The sequence below is a fragment of the Salmo salar genome, chromosome ssa15 (genome assembly GCF_905237065.1).
Source record: "Salmo salar chromosome ssa15, Ssal_v3.1, whole genome shotgun sequence".
Classification (NCBI taxonomy): Eukaryota; Metazoa; Chordata; class Actinopteri; order Salmoniformes; family Salmonidae; genus Salmo; species Salmo salar.
The window spans coordinates 39,281,625-39,303,340 of NC_059456.1; the positions used below are offsets into that span (position 1 = coordinate 39,281,625).

The window sequence follows — 21,716 nt, forward strand, 5'->3', positions numbered from 1 at the left end:
AGACAACAATGCTTTCCAAAACCAACCATCGGGCGCAGGCCTCGTAAAGGTTCTCTCCAGTCTAGCTCTGATGTCTTGCCATCCGAGATTGCCATCTGTCCAATACCGCAGTGCACAGCTGAAGCACGAGCAGGTAACGGTAGACATAAAGGGACAGGTGGAGAGAACCGGGAAACCAATGACCAATGCAGACAAGGGAAAAATTCTGCTAGCTATGGAACTGCGTTTGAAAACTGAACAATTAAATGTCATTGCAAAAACGTACGACGACAAGCAGGGCGATTCTACAAGTAGAAACGGCAGGTTTGTCTGTACCAGGTTGGCACGCAGCAGGTACATATTTTGTTGTAGCAAGAGATGGAACAGCCTCCTACTGTTCTAAGTACCTATCGGCCCTCAGTTTTCTTGGTGTGTCTGACTTCTAAGTGCTTAATTTAATTAGATGTAACATTTATTTGTGCCTAGTGAACAAATGCTGTCATTATGTTTTTTTTTCTTTCTTCTAGAGACAAAACGTCCTTGAGTGCCTCATATCCTGTCACAGCATATTTTCCACGTCTACACATATCTGACAACAATTAGCATGCTTTTAGGACAGGGACTTTGTAACTAGGGGGTGAAGAGAGTGAGAAAAAACAATAGCTAGCATCTCTGAATGTCTTTCATTCAATAGCGTATAATCACAAATAATTACAGGACTTGTATTAAAACCATTTACGGCTTTTAATAGGCTGCATTTGCATTGTGTGTTGACTCAATTTTGCATTTGAGTGCACATCTTTGTGTGTATCGGTAGTCTGAGATCAAATACATGTGTCGGGTTTCAATAGAACCATGGGTCGTTCCCAGGTCAACGGCAACAGGCAGCTCCTCTAATAATTGCTCTGATTTCATAAGTTGGGGATGGAACTGAGACAAGAAGGTGAATGACACCGAGTGAAATCCTGTCATATCTCAGCACACATAATTTCCTCATTTACTTTCATGTTCTGGGTGACATTTTTGCATATCGTAAATCAAACGTCTTCCCTTTTGCCACATCAGCTGCTAATAAGTTCAGTAATTAAAGAATATAAATATCATACATCTTGAATGACATAATTAATGGGATAGTTGATTGATACAGGGCCCATGCTCTGGGAGACATTAGGGAGACGGGCGGTCGGTTGCAGGGATGGGGTGGATTAATATGTGTAGGTATTCTGGCATTTCATCACACCCCTTTGCAAACAAGCCCCTCTGAAACCGTGGGTGTGGCTGGCAAGATGAGGAATCACTTCCTCTAATTCTGGATACTTGGTATAGTGTGTAAAGTTAAAGAATGGCTAGTTTATGAAGCTAACAAAGGGTAAGGAATGTAGGAATGCGCAGGTTAGCGTTTCTCATAATGATTCTTCTTCTGGAGGCAGCTCCGCAGAGCTGTCACTAGCTGGAACAGCTACAAAGTCAAAAAAATGGATTTAAACCTAACCACACTGCTAACCCCAACTGTAAATTAAGACCGAAAAAAATTCATGAATTTTTACAACATAGCTAATTTTGACTTTGCAGCTACCCCATCTAGCGGAAATCGCTCAGTTCTTCCTCAAGGACAAGACTCACCCCAATAAACGTGAAACTGCAACTAATGCTGAATGATAAGAGAGAGTAGTTTGAGGTAACAGAATATTACAGCAAATAGGAGTGCTGTGATAGGACAATAATGACCCACCAAAAAGTTACTGTAGTACGTTTGCAAAATTGTATTAATATATTCCTATGGAGAGAGCGGTAAAAGTTATCCATTCCAGTGGTCCTTACTAAGGGCTACTTTAGAGCCCAATGTGAGCTGTGAATGCCTTGTGTTCTAGCATAAGGTACAGCTTACGGTACTATATAATAGCATGAGAGAGCGAGTGAGAAGAGAGAGAGAGAGAGAGAGAGAGAGAGAGAGAGAGAGAGAGAGAGAGAGAGAGAGAGAGAGAAGTGTCATAGGGAGGAGGTCTCCATCAGTAGCTACCTGCAGTAGGAGCCTCTCGTCCCCGATGACAGCTGCTTTGCTCCAGTCGATGATCTCAGAAAAAGGCAGCTCCCAGCCGTTGCTCAGTAGGACAGGGATACAGGCAGCCTGGGGGAGGAGGACGGTAGCCCAGGGGGAAGCACAGAGAGGGTCAGTGGTAATAGAATATGCACATACACTTCTATTATGGATACCAGTCTCTACCCTTCTACTGGACTGTTAAGAAATAGTCACAGTTATAAGAGCTAGTCCAGATATTTCTTTACAGTAAAGTATCAGATTTCTTTGTAGTCATATCTACAAACAGGTTCATCTGAATGCCCTGTCATACAGAGTAAAAGGTGGAATGTTAGTCACACAATGGTAGGGCGTATTGTATAACGCTATTTGGTTGAACCTATTGGGTCTTATCATTAGTGCAGGTAATTAGTTACTAGCATCAAACAAATACTTGAGTAATTAGACACATTTTTAGATAGTTTGTTTTCATTGTTTGTTGAACATAGTTCATCACTCACTTAGCTGGTTTTAATATTCAGAAAGACTTGTGGTTTACCTCATAGCTGCACCTTTATAATGGAAATTAGAAATTGTTTCACTCCTTAACAGTGGTGTAGTGAAAAAATTTTTAGGTGAGGGAGCGCTAAATAAAAAATTCAAATTATGTCATAATCCAAGGTAAGTTGCTAGCTAGCATTAAACTTATCTTATAAAAAAACAATCAATCTTCACATAATCACTAGTTAACTACACATGGTTGATGATATTACTAGGTTAACTAGCTTGTCCTGCGTTGCATATAATCAATGCGGTGCCTGTTAATTTATCCTCAAATCACCGCCTACTTCAACTTCGCCAAACGGGTGATGATTTAACAAAAGTGCATTCGCGAAAAAAGCACAATCGTTGCACAAATATACCTAACCATAAACATCAATGCCTTTCTTAAAATCAAAACACAGAAGTATTTATTTTTAAACCTGCATATTTAGTTGAAAGAAATTAATGTTAGCAGGCAATATTAACTAGGGAAATGGTGTCACTTCTCTTTCGTTCAGTGCAAGCAGAGTCAGGGTATATGCAACAGTTTGGACCGCATGAATCGTTCTTCATAACAAAGACCGTAATTAATTTGCCAGAATTTTACATAATTATGACATAACATTGAAGGTTGTGCAATCTAACAGCAATATTTAGACTTAAGGTTGCCACCCGTTTGATAAAATATGGAACGGTTCCGTATTTCACTGAAAGAATAAACGTTTTGTTTTCAAAATGATAGTTTCCGGATTTGACCATATTAATGACCAAAGGCTCGTATTTAAGTCTATGATTTGATATTTGATAGAGCAGTCTGACTGAGCGGTGATAGGCAGCAGCAGGCTCATAAGCATTCATTCAAACAGCACTTTACTGCGTTTGCCAGCAGCTCTTAGCAATGCTTGAAGCACAGCGCTGTTTATGACTTCAAGCCTATCAACTCCTGAGATTAGGCTGGCAATACTAAAGTGCCTATAAGAACATCGAATAGTCAAAGGTATATGAAATACAAATGGTATAGAGAGAAATAGTTGACGCATCATAATTCCTATAATAACTACAACCTAAAACTTCTTACCTGGGAATATTGAAGAACTGGAAATATTGAATCACCAGCTTTCATATGTTCTCATGTTCTGAGCAAGGAACTTAAATGTTAGCTTTTTTACATGGCACATATTGCACATTTACTTTCTTCTCCAACACTGTGCTTTTGCATTATTTAAACCAAATTGAACATGTTTCATTATTTACTTGAGACTAAATAGATTTTATTTATGTACTATATTAAGTTAAAATAAAAGTGTTCAAAAAGTTCATTCAGTATTGTTGTAATTGTCATTATTACAAATATATATTTAATACGGATTATACCAATTATTGGTCCTCCAATAATCTGTATCACTGTTGAAAAATCAGAATCGGTCGACCTCTAGCCTATACCCACACATATTGTCTCAATATTTATTTTTAATACCCTCAATTACCAAGATAGGCATACCTAATTTAAAAATAGGCCATCACAGTCAATCGTGAATGATAATAATTACAAATCTGCATGCCAATCATTTGATTGTTCTCAATCAGTTTTATGGGAAAATGCATTTATAGTGGGAATATGCATTTATTTATGGGAATATGCATCTTGAGTGTTATTTTAAGCGATTGGAGGGCCCTTCGTGCTGCTGAAAGAACAGCGCCAGGATCATGCAATGATGTTAAAAAAGTTTAACCAACTTGTGGTGCTGAAGGATAGCGCTGCCATTCGGCCAGTTCAGGAACAAACAATAATAATTTGCAGTATAGCCTAATAGGCCTACGACTACGTGGTATAGCTATTTGTAGGCTATAGCCTAATGTAAATGCAAATACATATAGCTTAATATCCCTGTGCTGTTTGCAGGGAGAGCTTTAGTTGCGAGTAGGCATTACATTGTATTGTGTAGCTTCCACCACGCTGTATCATAAATACACTTTGATTAGCTTGAACACATGGTTACAATATACCCTATTACAGAATAAAAAGAAAACTGAGGTGAAATATCAATTCATATAATTTATTTGCAGAGATTGAACATTCTATCAAATCAATTGACAAAGTAGTGAACATAAATCATTACTATGTAGAATTGCAGAACATTTGTTTTAAAACATAAAATAAAATCAAGCTTTTGATGTGTAACCATGCATCTCAATAAACTAATATAATCTTAATATTATTACCTTCAACTTAGCCTAATTCATATTTCCAATTGCCCACCCTGACATCCCAAGCTAGAACAGGCCTTGCGTCTTAACCAATAGCCAATAGTCGAAATATCCCAAGGAGGGCTACAACAACTTCCAGAGGGTCAGGCTCCTTGGGCTTTGGATTTCTTCCGCAGAACGGTGTCGCCGTAACCAAGTGGTCACGTTTGGTTCTGGATTCCACTGCGCAAGAGGGGGTCGGTGGAGTTTTATGAACATCAAGACAGACACAGTGTGAATTTGGATCCTAGATCTCGTTGGTGTGATGATAAGGTTCATGTGGCTGAACCACCTCTAACACGCCGCCAAGGTACAGTGCTTGACTTGGTCTAAAATAGATTCCAGTACTCATTTTGGGTGCTGGTACTGTTTATATATACGTGCAGGAGCTCCACAATAATTTTGAGCAGGAGCTCAAGTAGTAGAGAAATGGAAGTGCCGGTACTCAGCTCCGGTGAGCTTCGCCCAAGTCAAACACTGGAGATTATGTACAGTTAAGCAGTGTTCTCAGCTCGCGTGGCACGTGTCCCCTACTGTGAACAAAGTCCCTAAAGCCATTGATGGTGGAGGCACACAGGAGGGAGAAGCGTTGGCACAGGATGAAAATGTCTTGCCCGAATCCCGGAGGGAGAGGCTCTGGCCAGCTCTCTCTCCAGGATGTTTGCCTGACGTATCAGGTGTGTGCCCTGCAGCCTGGTCCGCTGCGGACGAGCCTTTAAAGCTTGTGGTTGTGAACATGCGGCTTCTCATTTTGTTTATAAGGCTGGATAGAAACAGCTGGTGAATCTTTATAAATGTTTGCCAATTTAAATGACTGGCCAAAGTGGTCAAGCCTCTGATGGACCTTCGCAGTGCACACACGTAGCCTACAGTTAATCATTATCGCTACCGCCAGAAATATATCGTTTTTTATTTAACCTTTATTTAACTAGGCAAGTCAGTTAATAACAACTAATTTTTACAATGACGGCCTACACCTGCCAAATCCGGACGACGCTGGGCAAATTGTGCACTGCCCTATTGGACTCCCAATCACCACCGGTTGTGATTTCTTATTTAAATGTTTTTGTGATACAGCCTGGATTTGAAGTGACCCTCTAGCACTAGCACTGCCTTAGACCGCCACTCGGGAGCCCCCCAAGAAGACAGGGAAGAAATTAAATATTATTTATTTAGAATTTATCAGAATACATTTTCCAGAAGTAGTTTACCAGCTTCGTGTATTATCGAACTGAAAAAGGTGAGGGAGTGCCTCTCCCCCACACTCTTGCAGCACTACAACCCTGCTCCTTAAACCTGTTTACACAATTCCATTAAAAAAAACACCATAGCAACACAAACCTGTTTATCACAAACTTAAAGCCAGGCTTTTCCGGGGATCAAATTCTCTATCAAGGTAAGTTTGCAAAGGATTTACTTTTAATGGATGCTCAGAGGTGAGAAAACCAAAGTGGCAACCATTTTTAGGGAGAATAACATTTGTTTAACTATGTACATTAGCACTTACGGATAAATTAACATTGCCTACTTCATCAGAATCCCTTTTAATTTATATACAGTGGCACTGCATTTAGAGGGATCTAATTTGATGTGTTTTGTAGTCAACAATCATACATGCAGACTAAAATAATAAAAACCAAGGCAGCATACTGAACTGTACAGCACCATGAACCCATGTTTACATTTCAAGGGAAACTTGGATCTCCATCATTAAAAGTTGACACTCATTTGGGGCTTATGGGGGCTTTGTGAAAAATGCCAAGTCCAGGATTGGTGGTGGCCTGTCTGTCTGTTTAAATCCCCTCTGCTCTTTAGTGATTTGCATGGCCTGGCTCAGTGTCGTGGCATCATCACTCTCCTCGCCTTTCCCTCTCATCTCATCTCCCTCTCCTCTCCCTCTTCTTTCCTCTCCTCCCCCCTCATCTCCTCCCCTTCTTTCCTCTCCCCTCTTCTCCTTTCCTTCTCCTCCCTCCCCTCTGCTGTTGTAGGGAAACAAATCATTGTCTGCTGCCACACCAGCCCCAGTCTTCTCCTTCCATCCATCTGCATAACAGCCCTTGTTTGAGCCTCACTGATGGATAAAGAGGACAAATGGGAGAGGACTGCCTCACAATATCAAAGCTCAATCTGTGTCATGTCTAAAAGCTTTTTGATGTTCCTTTTTCAAAGTGTCCCATCTGAAATCTGGGTGCGGAATGGAACTGTCTCACACTTAAAAGGTAGCAAAGAACGCACCATTTGGGGCCGTAATTCCAGCTAGCTTTCAGTCGGTACTCTGTGAGATGATTATTCACACACTTGAATTGTTAGCTACAGTGTCTGCCTAACTGCTGCACTGACCGCCTGTAAGATTGTAAGATGGCGCCGAAGAGGATGGATGACGTTTTACATACTCCTGACCAATTGTGCTATTTTTTTTTTTTGGTGCTTTGTTTGTAACTTATTGTTTTACTTATTTTGTACATAATGTTGCTGCTTCCGTCTCTTGTGACCGAAAAATAACTTCTGGATATCAGAACAGCGATTACTCACCACGAACTGGAAGAAGCTTGAGTTTGTCTTTTTGTCAATAACAGCTGGTGCGCAATGTCTAATAATAAAGAAATCTTGAGGTATTGCTCGCCTGAGGTAGAGTACCATATGATAAGCTGTAGATCACACTATCTACCAAGAGAGTTCTCATCTATATTATTCGTAGCCGTCTATTTACCACCACAGACCAATACTAAGACCGCACTCAACCAACTCTATAAGGCCATAAGCAAACAAGAAAATGCTCATCCAGAAGCAGCGCTCTTAGTGGCCGGGGATTCAATGCAGGCAAACTTAAATCAGTTTTACCAAATTTTTACCAGCATGTCACGTGCAACCAGAGGAAAAAAAACTCTAGACCACCTTTACTCCACACACAGAGATGCATACAAAGCTCACAAATCTGACCATAATTCTATCCTCCTGATTCCTGCTTGCAAGCAAAAACTAAAGCAGGAAGTACCAGTGACTCGCTCAATACGGAAGTGGTCAGATTCTGGATGACTGTGTGATAATGCTCTCGGTAGCCAATGTGAGCAAGACCTTTAAACAGGTCAACATTCACAAAGCCGCGGGGCCAGATGGATTACCAGGACGTGTACTCAAAGAATGCGTGAACCAACTGGCAAGTGTCTTCACTGACATTTTCAACCTCTCTCTGACTGAGTCTGTAATACCTACAAGCAGACCACCATAGTCCCTGTGCCCAAGGAAGCGAAGGTAACCTGCCTAAATGATTACCGCCCCATAGCACTCACGTCGGGAGCCATGAAGTGCTTTGAAAGGCTGGTCATGGCTAACATCAACAGCATCCTCCCGGACACCCTAGACCCACTCCAATTCACATTCCGCCCCAACAGATCCACAGATGACGCAATCTCAATCGCACGCCACACTGCCCTTTCCAACCAGGACAAAAAGAACACCTATGTGAGAATGCTGTTCATTGACTACAGCTCAGCGTTCAACACCATAGTGCCCACGAAGCTCATCACTAAGCTAAGGACCCTGGGACTAAAAACCTCCCTCTGCAACTGGATCCTGGACTTCCTGACGGGCCGCCCCCAGGTGGTAAGGGTAGGCAACAACACGTCTGACACACTGATCCTCAACACTAGGACCCCTCAGGGGTGTGTACTTAGTCCCCTCCTGTATTCCCTGTTCACTCACAACTGCGTGGCCAAACACGATTCAAACACTATCATTAAGTTTGCTGATGACACAACTGTGGCAGGCCTGATCACTGACAACGATGAGACAGCCTATAGGGAGGTGGTCAGAGAACTGGCAGTGTGGTGCCAGGACAACCTCTCCCTCAATGTGAGCAAAACAAAGGAGCTGATCGTGGACTACAGGAAAAGGTAGGCCGAACAGGCCCAGGGCTGTAGTGGAGAGGGTCGAGAGTTTCAAGTTCCTTGGTGTCCACATCACCAATGATCTATCATGGTTCAAACACACCAAGACAGTCGTGAAGAGGGCACGACAAAACCTTTTCCCCTAAGGAGACTGAAAAGATTTGGCATGGGTCCCCAGATCCTAAAAAAGTTCTACAACTGCACCATTGAGAGCATCCTGACCAGTGGCATCACCACCTGGTATGGAAACTGCTCGGCATCTGACCGTAAGGCGCTACAGAAGGTAGTGCGTACGGCCCAGTACTTCACTGGGGCCAAGCTTCCTGCCATCCAGGACCTATATAATAGGAAAGCCCATAAAATTGTCATATACTGTTTTCTCTATTACCGCACGGGAAGCGGTACCGGAGCGCCAAGTCTAGGATCAAAAGGCTCCTTAACAGCTTCTTCCCCAAAGCCATAAGACTGCTGAACAATTAATCAAATGATTGCATTGATCCCCCCCCTCCCCATTTGTTTTGTGCACTGCTGCTACTCACTGTTTATTATCTATGCATAGTCACTTCACCCCTACCTACATGTACAAATGACCTCAACTACCCTGTACCCCCACACACTGACTCGGTACTGGTACCCCCTGTATATAGCCTCGTTATCGTGTTACTTTTTATTATATATTTTTTTAACTTTAGTTTATTTGGTAAATATTTTCTTAACCAACAGTGCAGTTCAAGAAGAGTTAAGGGTTTGTAAGTAAGCATTTCACAGTAAGGTCTACACTTGCGCATGTGACAAATAAAGTTTGATTTGACACAACTTGTAGACTTGTTTTCGTGCTGTTGTGCGTTTTGTTGCTAACCTTACTTTGCTACCTGCCAACTTTACGGTTTTTACTTTTTAATTACCGTTGATATTTTTAGTTGTTCCCTCGCTCGACTTTTTTCAGTCAACTTTTTCACTCCGGACGCTTTATCTGGATGTGGTTCGTCAGGACCTCCACCAGCCGAAGTTAAGTAGTAACATTAACATGATGCCTTCTAATTGCAATCGCAGTACTCATAATATACAGGAGAATGATCGCCTTATGGCGATGATAGCTGTGCTGCAAGCCCAGCTTCAGATGCAATCGTTAGGCAAGGGTAATTTAAGTGTAGGAAAGGATGAAACAGTGTCTGTGCCACCAGTCAGTGCAGATAGTAGTATAAATCCCCTCGCACAGTCCCCGCAGCTGGACAACCTTCTCATGGCTTCTGGAAGGAAATGCTGTAGGAATGCTCAACCGATGTCGCTCATTCAGCCGACAAACTTTCAACCGGTTCTCCCCATTAAGCGAGTCGGAGTCGGAGGCCGAGCCTTTTCTGGTCTCTACTCCTCCCGTTACGGGTTCTGAGACGCCGAAGCCTCCCACCATTAGCTCTGACAAATTGAAAACCCTAGTCATTGGCGACTCCATTACCCGCAGTATTAGACTTAAAACGAATCATCCAGCGATCATACACTTTTTACCAGGGGGCAGGGCTACCGATGTTAAGGCTAATCTGAAGATGGTGCTGGCTAAAGCTATAACTGGCGAGTGTAGAGAGTATAGGGATATTGTTATCCACGTCGGCACCAACAATGTTAGGATGAAACAGTCAGAGGTCACCAAGCGCAACATGGCTTCAGCGTGTAAATCAGCTAGAAAGATGAGTCGGCATCGAGTAATTGTCTCTGGCCCCCTCCCAGTTAGGAGGAGTGATGAGCTCTACAGCAGTCTCACAACTCAATCGCTGGTTGAAAACTGTTTTCTGCCCCTCCCAAAAGACCGAGGCCTCTTTCTGGGACTCACCCACAAACAGGACCAAGCCTGACCTGTTGAGGAGTGACGGACTCCATCCTAGCTGGAGGGGTCCTCTCATCTTATCTATGAACATAGACAGGGCTCTAACTCCCCTAACTCCTCTAACTCCCCTGTTAGCCAGCCTGCCAGCTTAGTGGAGTCTGCCACTAGCACAGTCATTGTAGTTAGCTTAGCTATCCCCAATGAGACCGTGTCTGTGCCTCAACCTAGGTTGGGTAAAACTCAACATGGCGGTGTTCACCTTAGCAATCTCACAGGAATAAAGACGTCCTCCATTCCTGACATTATTGAAAGAGATTGTGATTCCTCACATCTCAAAATAGGGCTACTTTAATGTTAGATCCCTCAATTCCAAGGCAGTTATAGTCAATGATCTAATCACTGATCATAACCTTGATGTGATTGGCCAGACTGAAAGATGGCTTAAGCCAGATGAATTTAGAATTTACTGTGTTAAATGAGGCCTCTCCTCCTGGTTACACTAGTGACCATATCCACCGCGCATCCCGCAAAGGTGGAGGTGTTGCTAACATTTACGATAGCACATTTCAATTAAAAAAAATAGCTTCTAGTCATGAAATCTATCCAGCCTACTCAATCACTTTTTATAGCTACTGTTTACAGTCCTCCTGGGCCATATACAGCGTTCCTCACTGAGTTCCCTAAATTCCTATCGGACCTTGTAGTCATGGCAGATAATATTCCAATTTTTGGTGACTTTAATATTCACAAGGAGAAGTCCACAGACCCACTCCAAAAGGCTTTCAGGGCCATCATCGACTCAGTGGGTTTTGTCCAAAATGTCTCCGGACCTACTCACTGCCACAGTCATACTCTGGACCTAGTTTTGTCCCGTGGAAGAAATGTTGTGGATCTTAAATGTTTTTCCTCATAATCCTGGACTATCAGACCACCATTTTATTACGTTTGCAATCGCAACAAATAATCTGCTCAGGATCATCAAAAGTCGTGCTATAAATTCTCGGACAACCCAAAGATTCCTAGATGCCCTTCCAGACTCCCTCCACCTACCCAAGGACGTCAGAGTACAAAAAAAGTTAACTACCTAACTGAGGAACTCAATTTAACCTTGCGTAATACCCTAGATGCAGTCGCACCCCTAAAAACAAAAAACATTTGTCATAACACACTAGCTCCCTGGCATACAGAAAATACCCGAGCTCTGAAGCAAGCTTCCAGAAAATTGGAATGGAAATGGTGCTCCACCAAACTGGAAGTCTTCCGACTAGCTTGGAAAGACAGTACCGTGCAGTATCGAAGAGCCCTCACTGCTGCTCGATCATCCTATTTTTCCAACTTAACTTCTCTAGGGTAACGGGGCAGTATTTTGACGTACGGATGAAAGGCGTGCCTGTAGTAAACTGCCCGCTACTCAGGCTCAGAAGGTAGGATATGCATATTATTAGTGGATTTGGATGGAAAACACTCTGAAGTTTCTAAAACTGTTTGAATGATGTCTGTGAGTATAACAGAACTCATGTGGCAGGCAAAAACCTGAGAAAAAACCAACCAGGAAGTGTGGAAATCTGAGGTTTGTAGTTTTTCAAGTGATTGCCTATACAGTATACAGTGACTTAGGGTTCATTTTGCACTTCCTAAGGCTTCCACTAGATGTCACAGTCTTTAGAACGTTGTTTAATGCTTCTACTGTGAATAGGGAGAGAATAAGAGCTCCTGGAAGTAGATGAGTGAGAAAATGACATGAGCTCAGTGGCGCGCGCTCACATGAGAGTTAGCTGTGTTCCTTTCCTTTTTTGAAGACAAAGGTCTTGTCCGGTTGGAATATTATGGAAGATTTATGATAAAAACATCCTAAAGATTGATTCTATACATCGTTTGACATGTTTCTACGAACTGTAATATAACTTTTTTGACTTTTCGACTTTTGAACTTAATGCGCGAGCACAGCGCATTTGGAGTACTCGACCGAACGTGCAAACAAAAAGGAGGTATTTGGACATATATGGACTTTATCGAAACAAATGAACATTTATTGGGGAACTGGGATTCCTGGGAGTGCATTACGATGAAGATCATCAAAGGTAAGTGAATATTTATAATATTATTTCTGAGTTTTGTTGACTCCACAAAATGGCGGGTTTGGTTTCGTGTCTGAACGCTGTACTCAGATTATTGCAAAGTGTGCTTCGCTGTAAAGTTTTTTTTGAAATCTGACACAGCGGTTGCATTAAGGAGAAGTGTATCTATAATTCTTTGAATAACAGTTTAACATTTTATCAACGTTTATGATGAATATTTTTGTAAATTGATGTGCTCATTCACCGGACGTTTTGGGAGGCTAAACATTTCTGAACATTACACGCCAATGTAAAATGTTTTTTTGGGATATAAATATGAACTTTATCGAGCAAAACATACATGTATTGTGTAACATGAAGTCCTATGAGTGCCATCTGATGAAGATCATCAAAGGTTAGTGATTCATTTTACGTGTATTTCTGGTTTTTGTGACGCCTCTCCTTGCTTGGAAAATGGCTGTGTGGTTTTTCTTGTCAAGGTGCTGTCCTAACATAATCTAATGCTATGCCTTTGCCGTAAAGCCTTTTTGAAATCAGACAATGTGGTTGGATTAACGAGAGGTTCATCATTTATGTTTGAGAAATTTGAATTATGAGATTTTTGTTGTTTTGAACTTGGAGCCCTGCTATTTCACTGGCTGTTGGTAGTGTGTCCCGCCGGTGGGACGCTAGCGTCCCACATACCCCAGACAGGTTAACTGAGGAAAATAAGAACAATCCAAAATTCATTTTTGATACTGTTGCAAAGCTAACTAAAAAGCAGCATTCCCCAAGAGAGAACCTCTGAGGAAAAAATCATGATCATTTTATGGACTCCTCTTTAAATCTGCGTATTCCTCCAAAGCTTAGTTGTCCTGAGTCTGCACAACTCTGCCAGGATCTAGGATCAAGGGAGACACTAAAGTTATTTAGTACTTTATCTCTTGACACATTGATGAAAATAATCATGGCCTCTAAACATTCAAGCTGCATACTGGACCCTATTTCAACTATACTAATGTGCTTGGCCCTCCTAGGTTGAACATAATCCACCGGATGCGTACCAAACTCACTAAAAGTGGCAGTAATAAATCCTCTCTTGAAAAAGTCAAACCTTGACCCAGAAAATATAAAAAAACTATCGGCCTATATCGAATCTCCCATTCCTCTCAAAAGAAAATGTAAAAGCTGTTGCGCAGCAACTCACTCCCTTCCTGAAGACAAACAATGTATACGAAACGCTTCAGTCTGGTTTTAGACCCCATCATAGCACTGAGACTGCACTTGTGAAGGTGGTAAATGACATTTTAATGGCGTCAGACCGAGGCTCTGCATCTGTCCTCGTGCTCCTAGACCTGCTGGTTTTGATACCATCGATCACCACATTCTTTTCGAGACATTGGAAACCGAAATTGGTCTACACGGACAAGTTCTGGCCTGGTTTAGATCTTATCTGTCGGAAAGATATCAGTTTGTCTCTGTGAATGTTTGTCCTCAGACAAATCAATTCTAAATTTCGGTGTTCCTCAAGGCTTCCTATTTAGGACCACTATTATTTTCACTATATATTTTACCTCTTGGTGATGTCATTTGGAAACATAATGTTAACTTTCACTGCTATGCGGATGACACACAGTTGTACATTTCGATGAAACATGGTGAAGCCCCAAAATTGCCCTCCCTGGAAGCCTGTGTTTCCAACATAAGGAAGTGGATGGCAGCAAATGTTCTACTTTTAAACTCGGACAAAACAGAGATGCTTTTTCTAGGTCCCAAGAAACAAAGATGTCTTCTGTTGAATCTGACAATTAATCTAGATGGTTGTACAGTCGTCTCAAATAAAACTGTGAAGGACCTCGTCGTTACTCTGGACCCTGATCTCTGTTTTGACAAACATATCAAGGCTGTTTCAAGGACAGCTTTTTTCCATCTACGTAACATTGCAAAAATCATAAACTTTCTGTCCAAAAATTATGCAGAAAAATGTATCCATGCTTTTCTCACTTCTAGGTTAGACTACTGCAATGCTCTACTTTCTGTCTACCCGGATAAAACACTAAATAAACTTCAGTTAGTGCTAAACACGGCTGCTAGAATCTTGACTAGAACCCAAAAATGGTATCATATTACTCCAGTGCTAGCCTCTCTACACTGGCTTCCTGTTAAGGCAAGGGCTGATTTTAAGATTTTACTGCTAACCTACAAAACATTACATGGGCTTGCTCCTACCTATCTTTCCGATTTGGTCCTGCCATACATACCTACACGTACGCTACGGTCACAAGATGCAGGCATCCTTACCATCCCTAGAATTTCTAAGCAAACAGCTAGAGGCTACAGAGCTCAATTTCTATGGAATGGTCTGCCTACCCATGTGAGAGACGCAGACTCGGTCTCAACCTTTAAGTCTTTATTGAAGACTCATCTCTTCAGTAGGTCCTATGATTGAGTGTAGTCTGCCCCAGGAGTGTGAAGGTGAACGGAAAGGCACTGGAGCAACGAACCTCCCTTGCTATCTCTGCCTGGCTGGTTCCCCTCTCTCCACTGGGATTCTCTGCCTCTAACCCTATTATAGGGGCTAAGTCACTGGCTTACTGGTGCTGTTCCATGCCATCCCTAGGAGGGGTGCGTCACTTGAGTGGGTTGAGTCACTGACGTGATCTTCCTGTCCGGGTTGGTGCCCCCTCTTGGGTTGTGCCGTGGCAGAGATCTTTGTGGGCTATACTCGGCCTTGTCTCAGGATGGTGAGTTGGTGGTTGAAGGTATCCCTCTAGTGGTGTGGGGGCTGTGCTTTGGCAAAGTGGGTGGGGTTATATCCTGCTGTTTGGCCCTGTCCGGGGGTATTGTCGGACAGGGCCACACTGTCTCCCGACCCCTCCTGTCTCAGCCGCCAGTATTTATGCTGCAGTAGTTTATGTGTCGGGGGGCTAGGGTCAGTCTGTTATATCTGGAGTATTTCTCCTGTCTTATCCGGCGTCCTGTGTGAATTTAAGTATGCTCTCTCTAATTCTCTCTCTTTCTTTCTCTCTCTTTCTTTCTTTCTCTCTCTCGTAGGACCTGAGCCCTAGGACCATGCCTCAGGACTACCTGGCCTGATGACTCCTTGCGGTCCCCAGTCCACCTGGCTGTGCTGCTGCTCCAGTTTCAACAGTTCTGCCTGCGGCTATGGAACCCTGACCTGTTCACCGGACGTGCTACCTGTCCCAGACCTGCTGTTTTCAACTCTCTAGAGACAGCAGGAACGGTAGAGGTACTCTGAATGATCAGCTTTGAAAAGCCAACTGACATTTACTCCTGATGTGCTGACCTGTTGCACCCTCGACAACCACTGTGATTATTATTATTTGACCCTGCTGGTCATCTATGAACATTTGAACATCTTGGCCATGTTCTGTTATAATCTCCACCCGGCACAGCCAGAAGAGGACTGGCCACCTCTCATAGCCTGGTTCCTCTCTAGGTTTCTTCCTAGGTTCTGGCCTTTCTAGTGAGTTTTTCCTAGCCACTGTGCTTCTACACCTGCATTGCTTGCTGTTTGGGGTTTTAGGCTGGGTTTCTGTACAGCACTTTGTGACATCAGCTGATGTAAGAAGGGCTTTATAAATACATTTGATTGATTGATTTGATTTGTACAGAGTAGGGTAGAAATCACTAGGCTACTTCCTTCATTCTTTACTTTTAGCCATGCAGGCCTCAGTGTATCTGGAAGTGATACCACACTACATTGATTCAGAATGTCCATAATAACTTCCTCTGTCGATATAGAGACACATGTACATCTACAATGGGATGGTTCCAAGTAATAAACAATTCTAAGATACTTCTATAGAGGCTCAGTGGGATGCTACTGTCAGTCCAAATAAACATGCCTGAGAGGAGGAGATCAGGTGTTAATGAAAGTGGGAGGTGTTGAGATAAAAATAGGTCTCTTCTGTATCTATAGTACAGAACTCTTCTGCAGCTGTTTCTGAAAAGATGACAGGTTGTCAATACCAATAACCCAAGCATCAGGCCTGGCAGACTGCAGGGCCTGCACAACTCACATGCTCCAACCCAGGCTGCCATGCCGACGACTAGCCCCCATTTCCAAGGGAACCACTTGGAGACGCAAGGAGCCTCGGAGGGACAGGTTTTTTGTTGGGGAAACTTCAAACCACGTACCTGGAGGGCCTCGAGAAAGCGAAAGGAGCCCAGCCTGCGACCGCGGGGCACCAGGCAGAAGCTGGAGTTATGAAGCAGCTCCTGGTAGTCGAACCTGGAGACAGACAGAAACCGACTTTGTCAGACTCATGGAGACATCACGCACGCTAAAATGTCAAGATGGACTCCTTTGAGGTTCAAATGACAAAAATGAGAGAGTAGAGAGAAAAAGAATAGAGGAAAGAGAGAATGTCTATGAGCTGACAGAGGGTAGTTTAAAGTAAATGTGTCCTTAGATTAAACACATGCAAACAACAATTACAGCATTAAAACTTGTGTCAATTGTCTCACTCAATCACAAACAAAGACATAAGCTCAAACAAATACATATTTTAGTAGGTGAAATAGATGTGGGAACATGACAAACACACTCTCCAACTCCTTCACATTCTTCAGAGAAATTAGACAAACTTCAAAGCACTTGTCATGTTTCAAGAATGTCATTATACACAAAGAAAGCTTTTAGACTAGAATAAGGTCCTCCACTCTGGCCTAGAGTATGATCAATGTTACACAACTAGTGTATTACAAAGGGAGACTTTTTGAGATTGATCTCCAAAAGCACCTCTGTCTTTCCCAGTGATACAAGCCCAGGATTCCTCATCCCATCCCTATAGCAGGCAGCACATCCTTTCTACTCTCCCCTCACTGCAGGCCAATAGAGAGAGAGGGGTAATTTATGGCCCTGTTCCAAACCGGCGTCTCATCCCAAGGCCCATCCAATAAGGATGAGGAGCAGCTGTTTTATCTGACAGTAAATCAGATGAAATAACAGGAGAGCTTTTAAGCTACATAAATCAATCACAAAACACACCAGCCTGTCGCTGCCAATGAAGCCCCGCGATCTATAACCAATGCCGTCTATGATCCACATAACCCATATCGTATGAAAAATATCAGGCAGCGAATTCTTAAGGGAGGCTAAGGATGATTCATGACATTTGAATGGAAACATACATTACACTTTCTTTGTTATTAAACAAGACAGGGGCATTTTCAAGATGGACAACTCTCAGAGATCAGGCTGTCTCCCAAATTTGTGATCAACTGGCTAACCTGGAATCATGGCTGTGGTTGATCATTTTGGTAATGAGACTATAAATTAATATGTTCCATCCAGTGTGACGGTATGCAATTGTCATATATAAACATAGCAGTATTTTACAGAACTGTATGTATAGTTGAAGTTGGAAGTTTACATACACTTAGGTTGGAATCATTAAAACTTGTTTTCAACCACTCCACAAATTTCTTGTTAACAAAGCATAGTTTTGGCAAGTCGGTTAGGACATCTACTTTGTGCATGACACAAGTCATTTTTCAAACAATTGTTTCCAGACAGATTATTTAACTTATAACTCACTGCGTAACAATTCCAGTGGATCAGAAGTTTACATACAATAAGTTGACTGTGCCTTTAATCAGTTTGGAAAAATCCAGAAAATGATGCTGTGGCTTTAGAAGCTTCTGATAGGCTAATTGGCATAATTTGAGTCAATTGGAGGTGTACCTGTGGATGCATTTCAAGGCCTACCTTCAAACTCAGTGCCTCTTTGCTTGACATCATGGGAAAATCAAAAGAAATCAGCCAAGACCTCCTTGGGAGCAATTTCCAAACATCTGAAGGTACCAGTTCATCTGTACAAACAATTGTACGCAAGTATAAACACCATGGGACCACACAGCCATCATACCGCTCAGGAAGGAGACGCTTTCTGTCTCCTAGAGATGAACATATTTTGGTGCGAAAAGTGCAAATCAATCCCAGAACAACAGCAAAGGACCTTGTGAAGATGCTGGAGGAAACAAGTACAAAAGTAACTATATCCACAGTAAAACAAGTCCTATATCGACATAACCTAAAAGGCAGCTCAGCAAGGAAGAAGCCACTGCTCCAAAACCACAATAAAAAAGCCAGATCGTACTTTTTGGAGAAATGTCCTCTGGTCTGATGAAACAAAAATAGAACTGTTTGGCCAAAATGACCGTTGTTATGTTTGGAGGAAAAAGGGGGAGGCTTGCAAGCCGAAGAACACTATCCCAACCGTGAAGCATGGGGGTGGCAGCATCATGTTGTGGGGGTGCTTTGCTGCAGGAGGGACTGGTGCACTTCACAAAATAGATGGTATCATGAGGTAGGAAAATTATGTGGATATATTGGTCACAAATGGATCTTCCAAATGGACAATGACCCCAGGCATACTTCCAAAGTTAAGCAAAATGGCTTAAGGACAACAAAGTATAGGTATTGGAGTGGCCATCACAAAGCCCTAACCTCAATCCTAGAGAAAATGTGTGGGCCTAACAGCAAAAGTGTATGTGAGCATGGAGGCCTACAAACCTGACTCAGTTACACCAGCTCTATCAGGAGGAATGGGCCAAAATTCAACCAACTTATTGTGTGAAGCTTGTGGATGTCTACCTGAAACGTTTTACCCAAGTTAAACAATTTAAAGGCAATGCTACCAAATACTAATTGAGTGTATGTAAACTTCTGACCCACTGGGAATGTGATGAAAGGAATAAAAGCTGAAATAAATCATTCTCTCTACTATTATTCTGACATTTCACATTCTTAAAATAAAGTGGTGCTCCTAACTGACCTAAGACAGGACATTTTTACTTGGTATTAAATGTCAGGAATTGAGTTTAAATGTATTTGGCTAAGGTGTATGTAAACTTCCGACTTCCAACTGTATATGACATCAATGACTGTTGTTCTCCCTCTCACAGTGATGTTTTGTTAGAAACCCTGTCTCTGTCTCCAGCCATCCTTCAAACACCCTGAGGAGAGGAGAGCCCAGAGTCAATTTACGAACACACCCAAAAATGGTATCCACAAGTTCATCTGACTTTGGGGAAGTAGATAAAGGGCCTCATTGCCAAAATCCTGAAGTATCCCTTGAAGGTTAGGGTAGGGATGTCCCAAGGATTCCGGATAGCACTGACCATGGCATAATGGGTGGACTGGTGGCCATTGCGAGTGTACCCATAGGAGCAAAGCAGGAAGTGTACCCATCAAGATGTGCTGTGATTTGTAGATTCAACATTCCATTGCATGAGCCACATCAGCTAACATCAGCTAACATTACCATGAAAATTAGTGCATCACAATACCAGGCAGCCATTGTGAGTGTACCCATGAGTTTACCAGTCAAATTGCCAGTGTTAGAGGTTCCAAGCCAGTTCTATAAATGTTATTTCTATGAGTTCTGCTGCTGCACTTTGCTTGCACCTTTCTGTGTGTGCTCATTTGCTACTGACACCTTGCTTATTCCAGCAACGACCAATAAAGTTTCATCACGTTGTTGAGTCCATGTTGCCGCAGAAATTGACTCAACAGCATGAATGCCCGGCCGTCCCGTCTTCAGTCAGCTGTTCATTCAACAGTTATTTTATTTTCATGATGGTCTTCATCCTTAACCGTCCAATACACGGTTATATGGTAATTGTGCCGACCCAAATTATGGGATTATATGGTTTAAATAAATCAGGCTTCGACCTTTACTGTAGTTTGAGCTCTCACCTTGACATGTCAAATACAATCCAGTGGGGAATCAATAAGCACTGTCAAGTTGATAGTCCCTGCAAATGGCTAAATCCAATTACACTGGGACAGCAGCAGTAAAGAAATAAATTAGTGGCAGACACTTCGAAGATACAAGCATCACACTTGTATTTAAACTGTACTGAATAATTATGAAATCTGACTTCAGCAGTGTCTGTGAAACCAAACTAACAATCTGTGCAGTGTGCATAGAGAACATATTAGCAGATCTCTCTCTCCCGCCTACACACAATACTCCATAATGTCAAAGTGGATTTTTTAAAACAAATGAAATAAAAAGCAAACATTTCTTGGTCAAGTTCAGGAGTAAAAATGTGCTTAACAAATCACTGTCACAAGCGTCGTTGAAGGGGGACCAAAACGCAGCGGGTAAAGTGCTCATCTTCTTATTTTATTAAAGAAAACACTTAATCAAAATAAACAAACAACAAAAACAGTCCAGAAAGGTGCACAGACTATACTAGAAACAACCACCAACAAGTGAAAACAAACAACTAAATATGGCCTCCAATTAGAGACAACAACAACCAGCTGCCTCTAATTGGAGGTCATTGCCAAAACTCACCTAGACATAGAAAAGCTAGATTTAAACATAGAAATAAGAAAACTAGAACCTAAACCCACAAAACAAACACCCCCCCTGTCACGCCCTGACTAACTATAATGACAAATAACCCTTTTTACTGGTCAGGACATGACAGTACCCCCCCCCCCCCCAAAGGTGCAGACGCCGAATGCACCTTAAACAAAAACCCCACAAAACTAGCCCAAACTTAAAGAGAGGGAAGGGAGGGTGGCCATCGTCAACAACGGTCCCTGTGCTACACCCCCCCCTCCCAATCCTCCCACTACGGAGGTGGCTCTGGGCGTAGCTCCCGTTCCGTAGACTCTAGGCTGGGGAGCGTCACTGGAGCCTCCTGGCTGATGAGCGTCGCTGGAGCCTCCGGGCTGGGGAGCGTCGCTGGAGACTCCGGGCTGGGGAGCGTCTGTCGGTTCCGGACTGTAGGCCGTCTCTGTCGGTTCCGGACTGTAGGCTGTCGCCGGAAGCACTGGACGGGGAACTGTCGCCGGAAGCTCTGGACGGGGAACTGTCGCCGGAAGCTCTGGACGGGGAACTGCGCACTGGAGGCCTGATGCGTGGGGCTGGCTTAGGAGGCACCAGACTAGTAACCCGCACCACAGGGCTAGTGCGAGGAGCAGGATGTACTGGGCTGGGCAGGCGCACTGGAGGCCTGATGCGTGGGGCTGGCTTTGGAGGCACCAGAACAGTAACACGCACCACAGGGCTAGTGCGAGGAGCAGGAACAGGACGTACCGGACTGGGCAGACGCACTGGAGGCCTGATGCGTGCGGCTGGCTTTGGAGGCGCCAGAACAGTAACACGCACCACAGGGCT

At 42.9% G+C, this 21,716-nt stretch overlaps 1 protein-coding gene across 1 annotated transcript in view; it reads right to left on the reverse strand.

Moving 5' to 3' along the window:
- Positions 1-21,716, reverse strand: part of LOC106571404 (exostosin-1) — a 303,773-nt gene that overhangs the window by 58,219 nt on the left and 223,838 nt on the right. Inside the window, exons 3-4 of the mRNA XM_014144454.2 lie at positions 16,714-16,807; positions 2,000-2,107 (exon numbers count right to left, since the gene is read on the reverse strand). Coding sequence (XP_013999929.1) covers positions 2,000-2,107; positions 16,714-16,807 — 202 coding nt within the window. The remainder of the gene's footprint in view (positions 1-1,999; positions 2,108-16,713; positions 16,808-21,716) is intronic.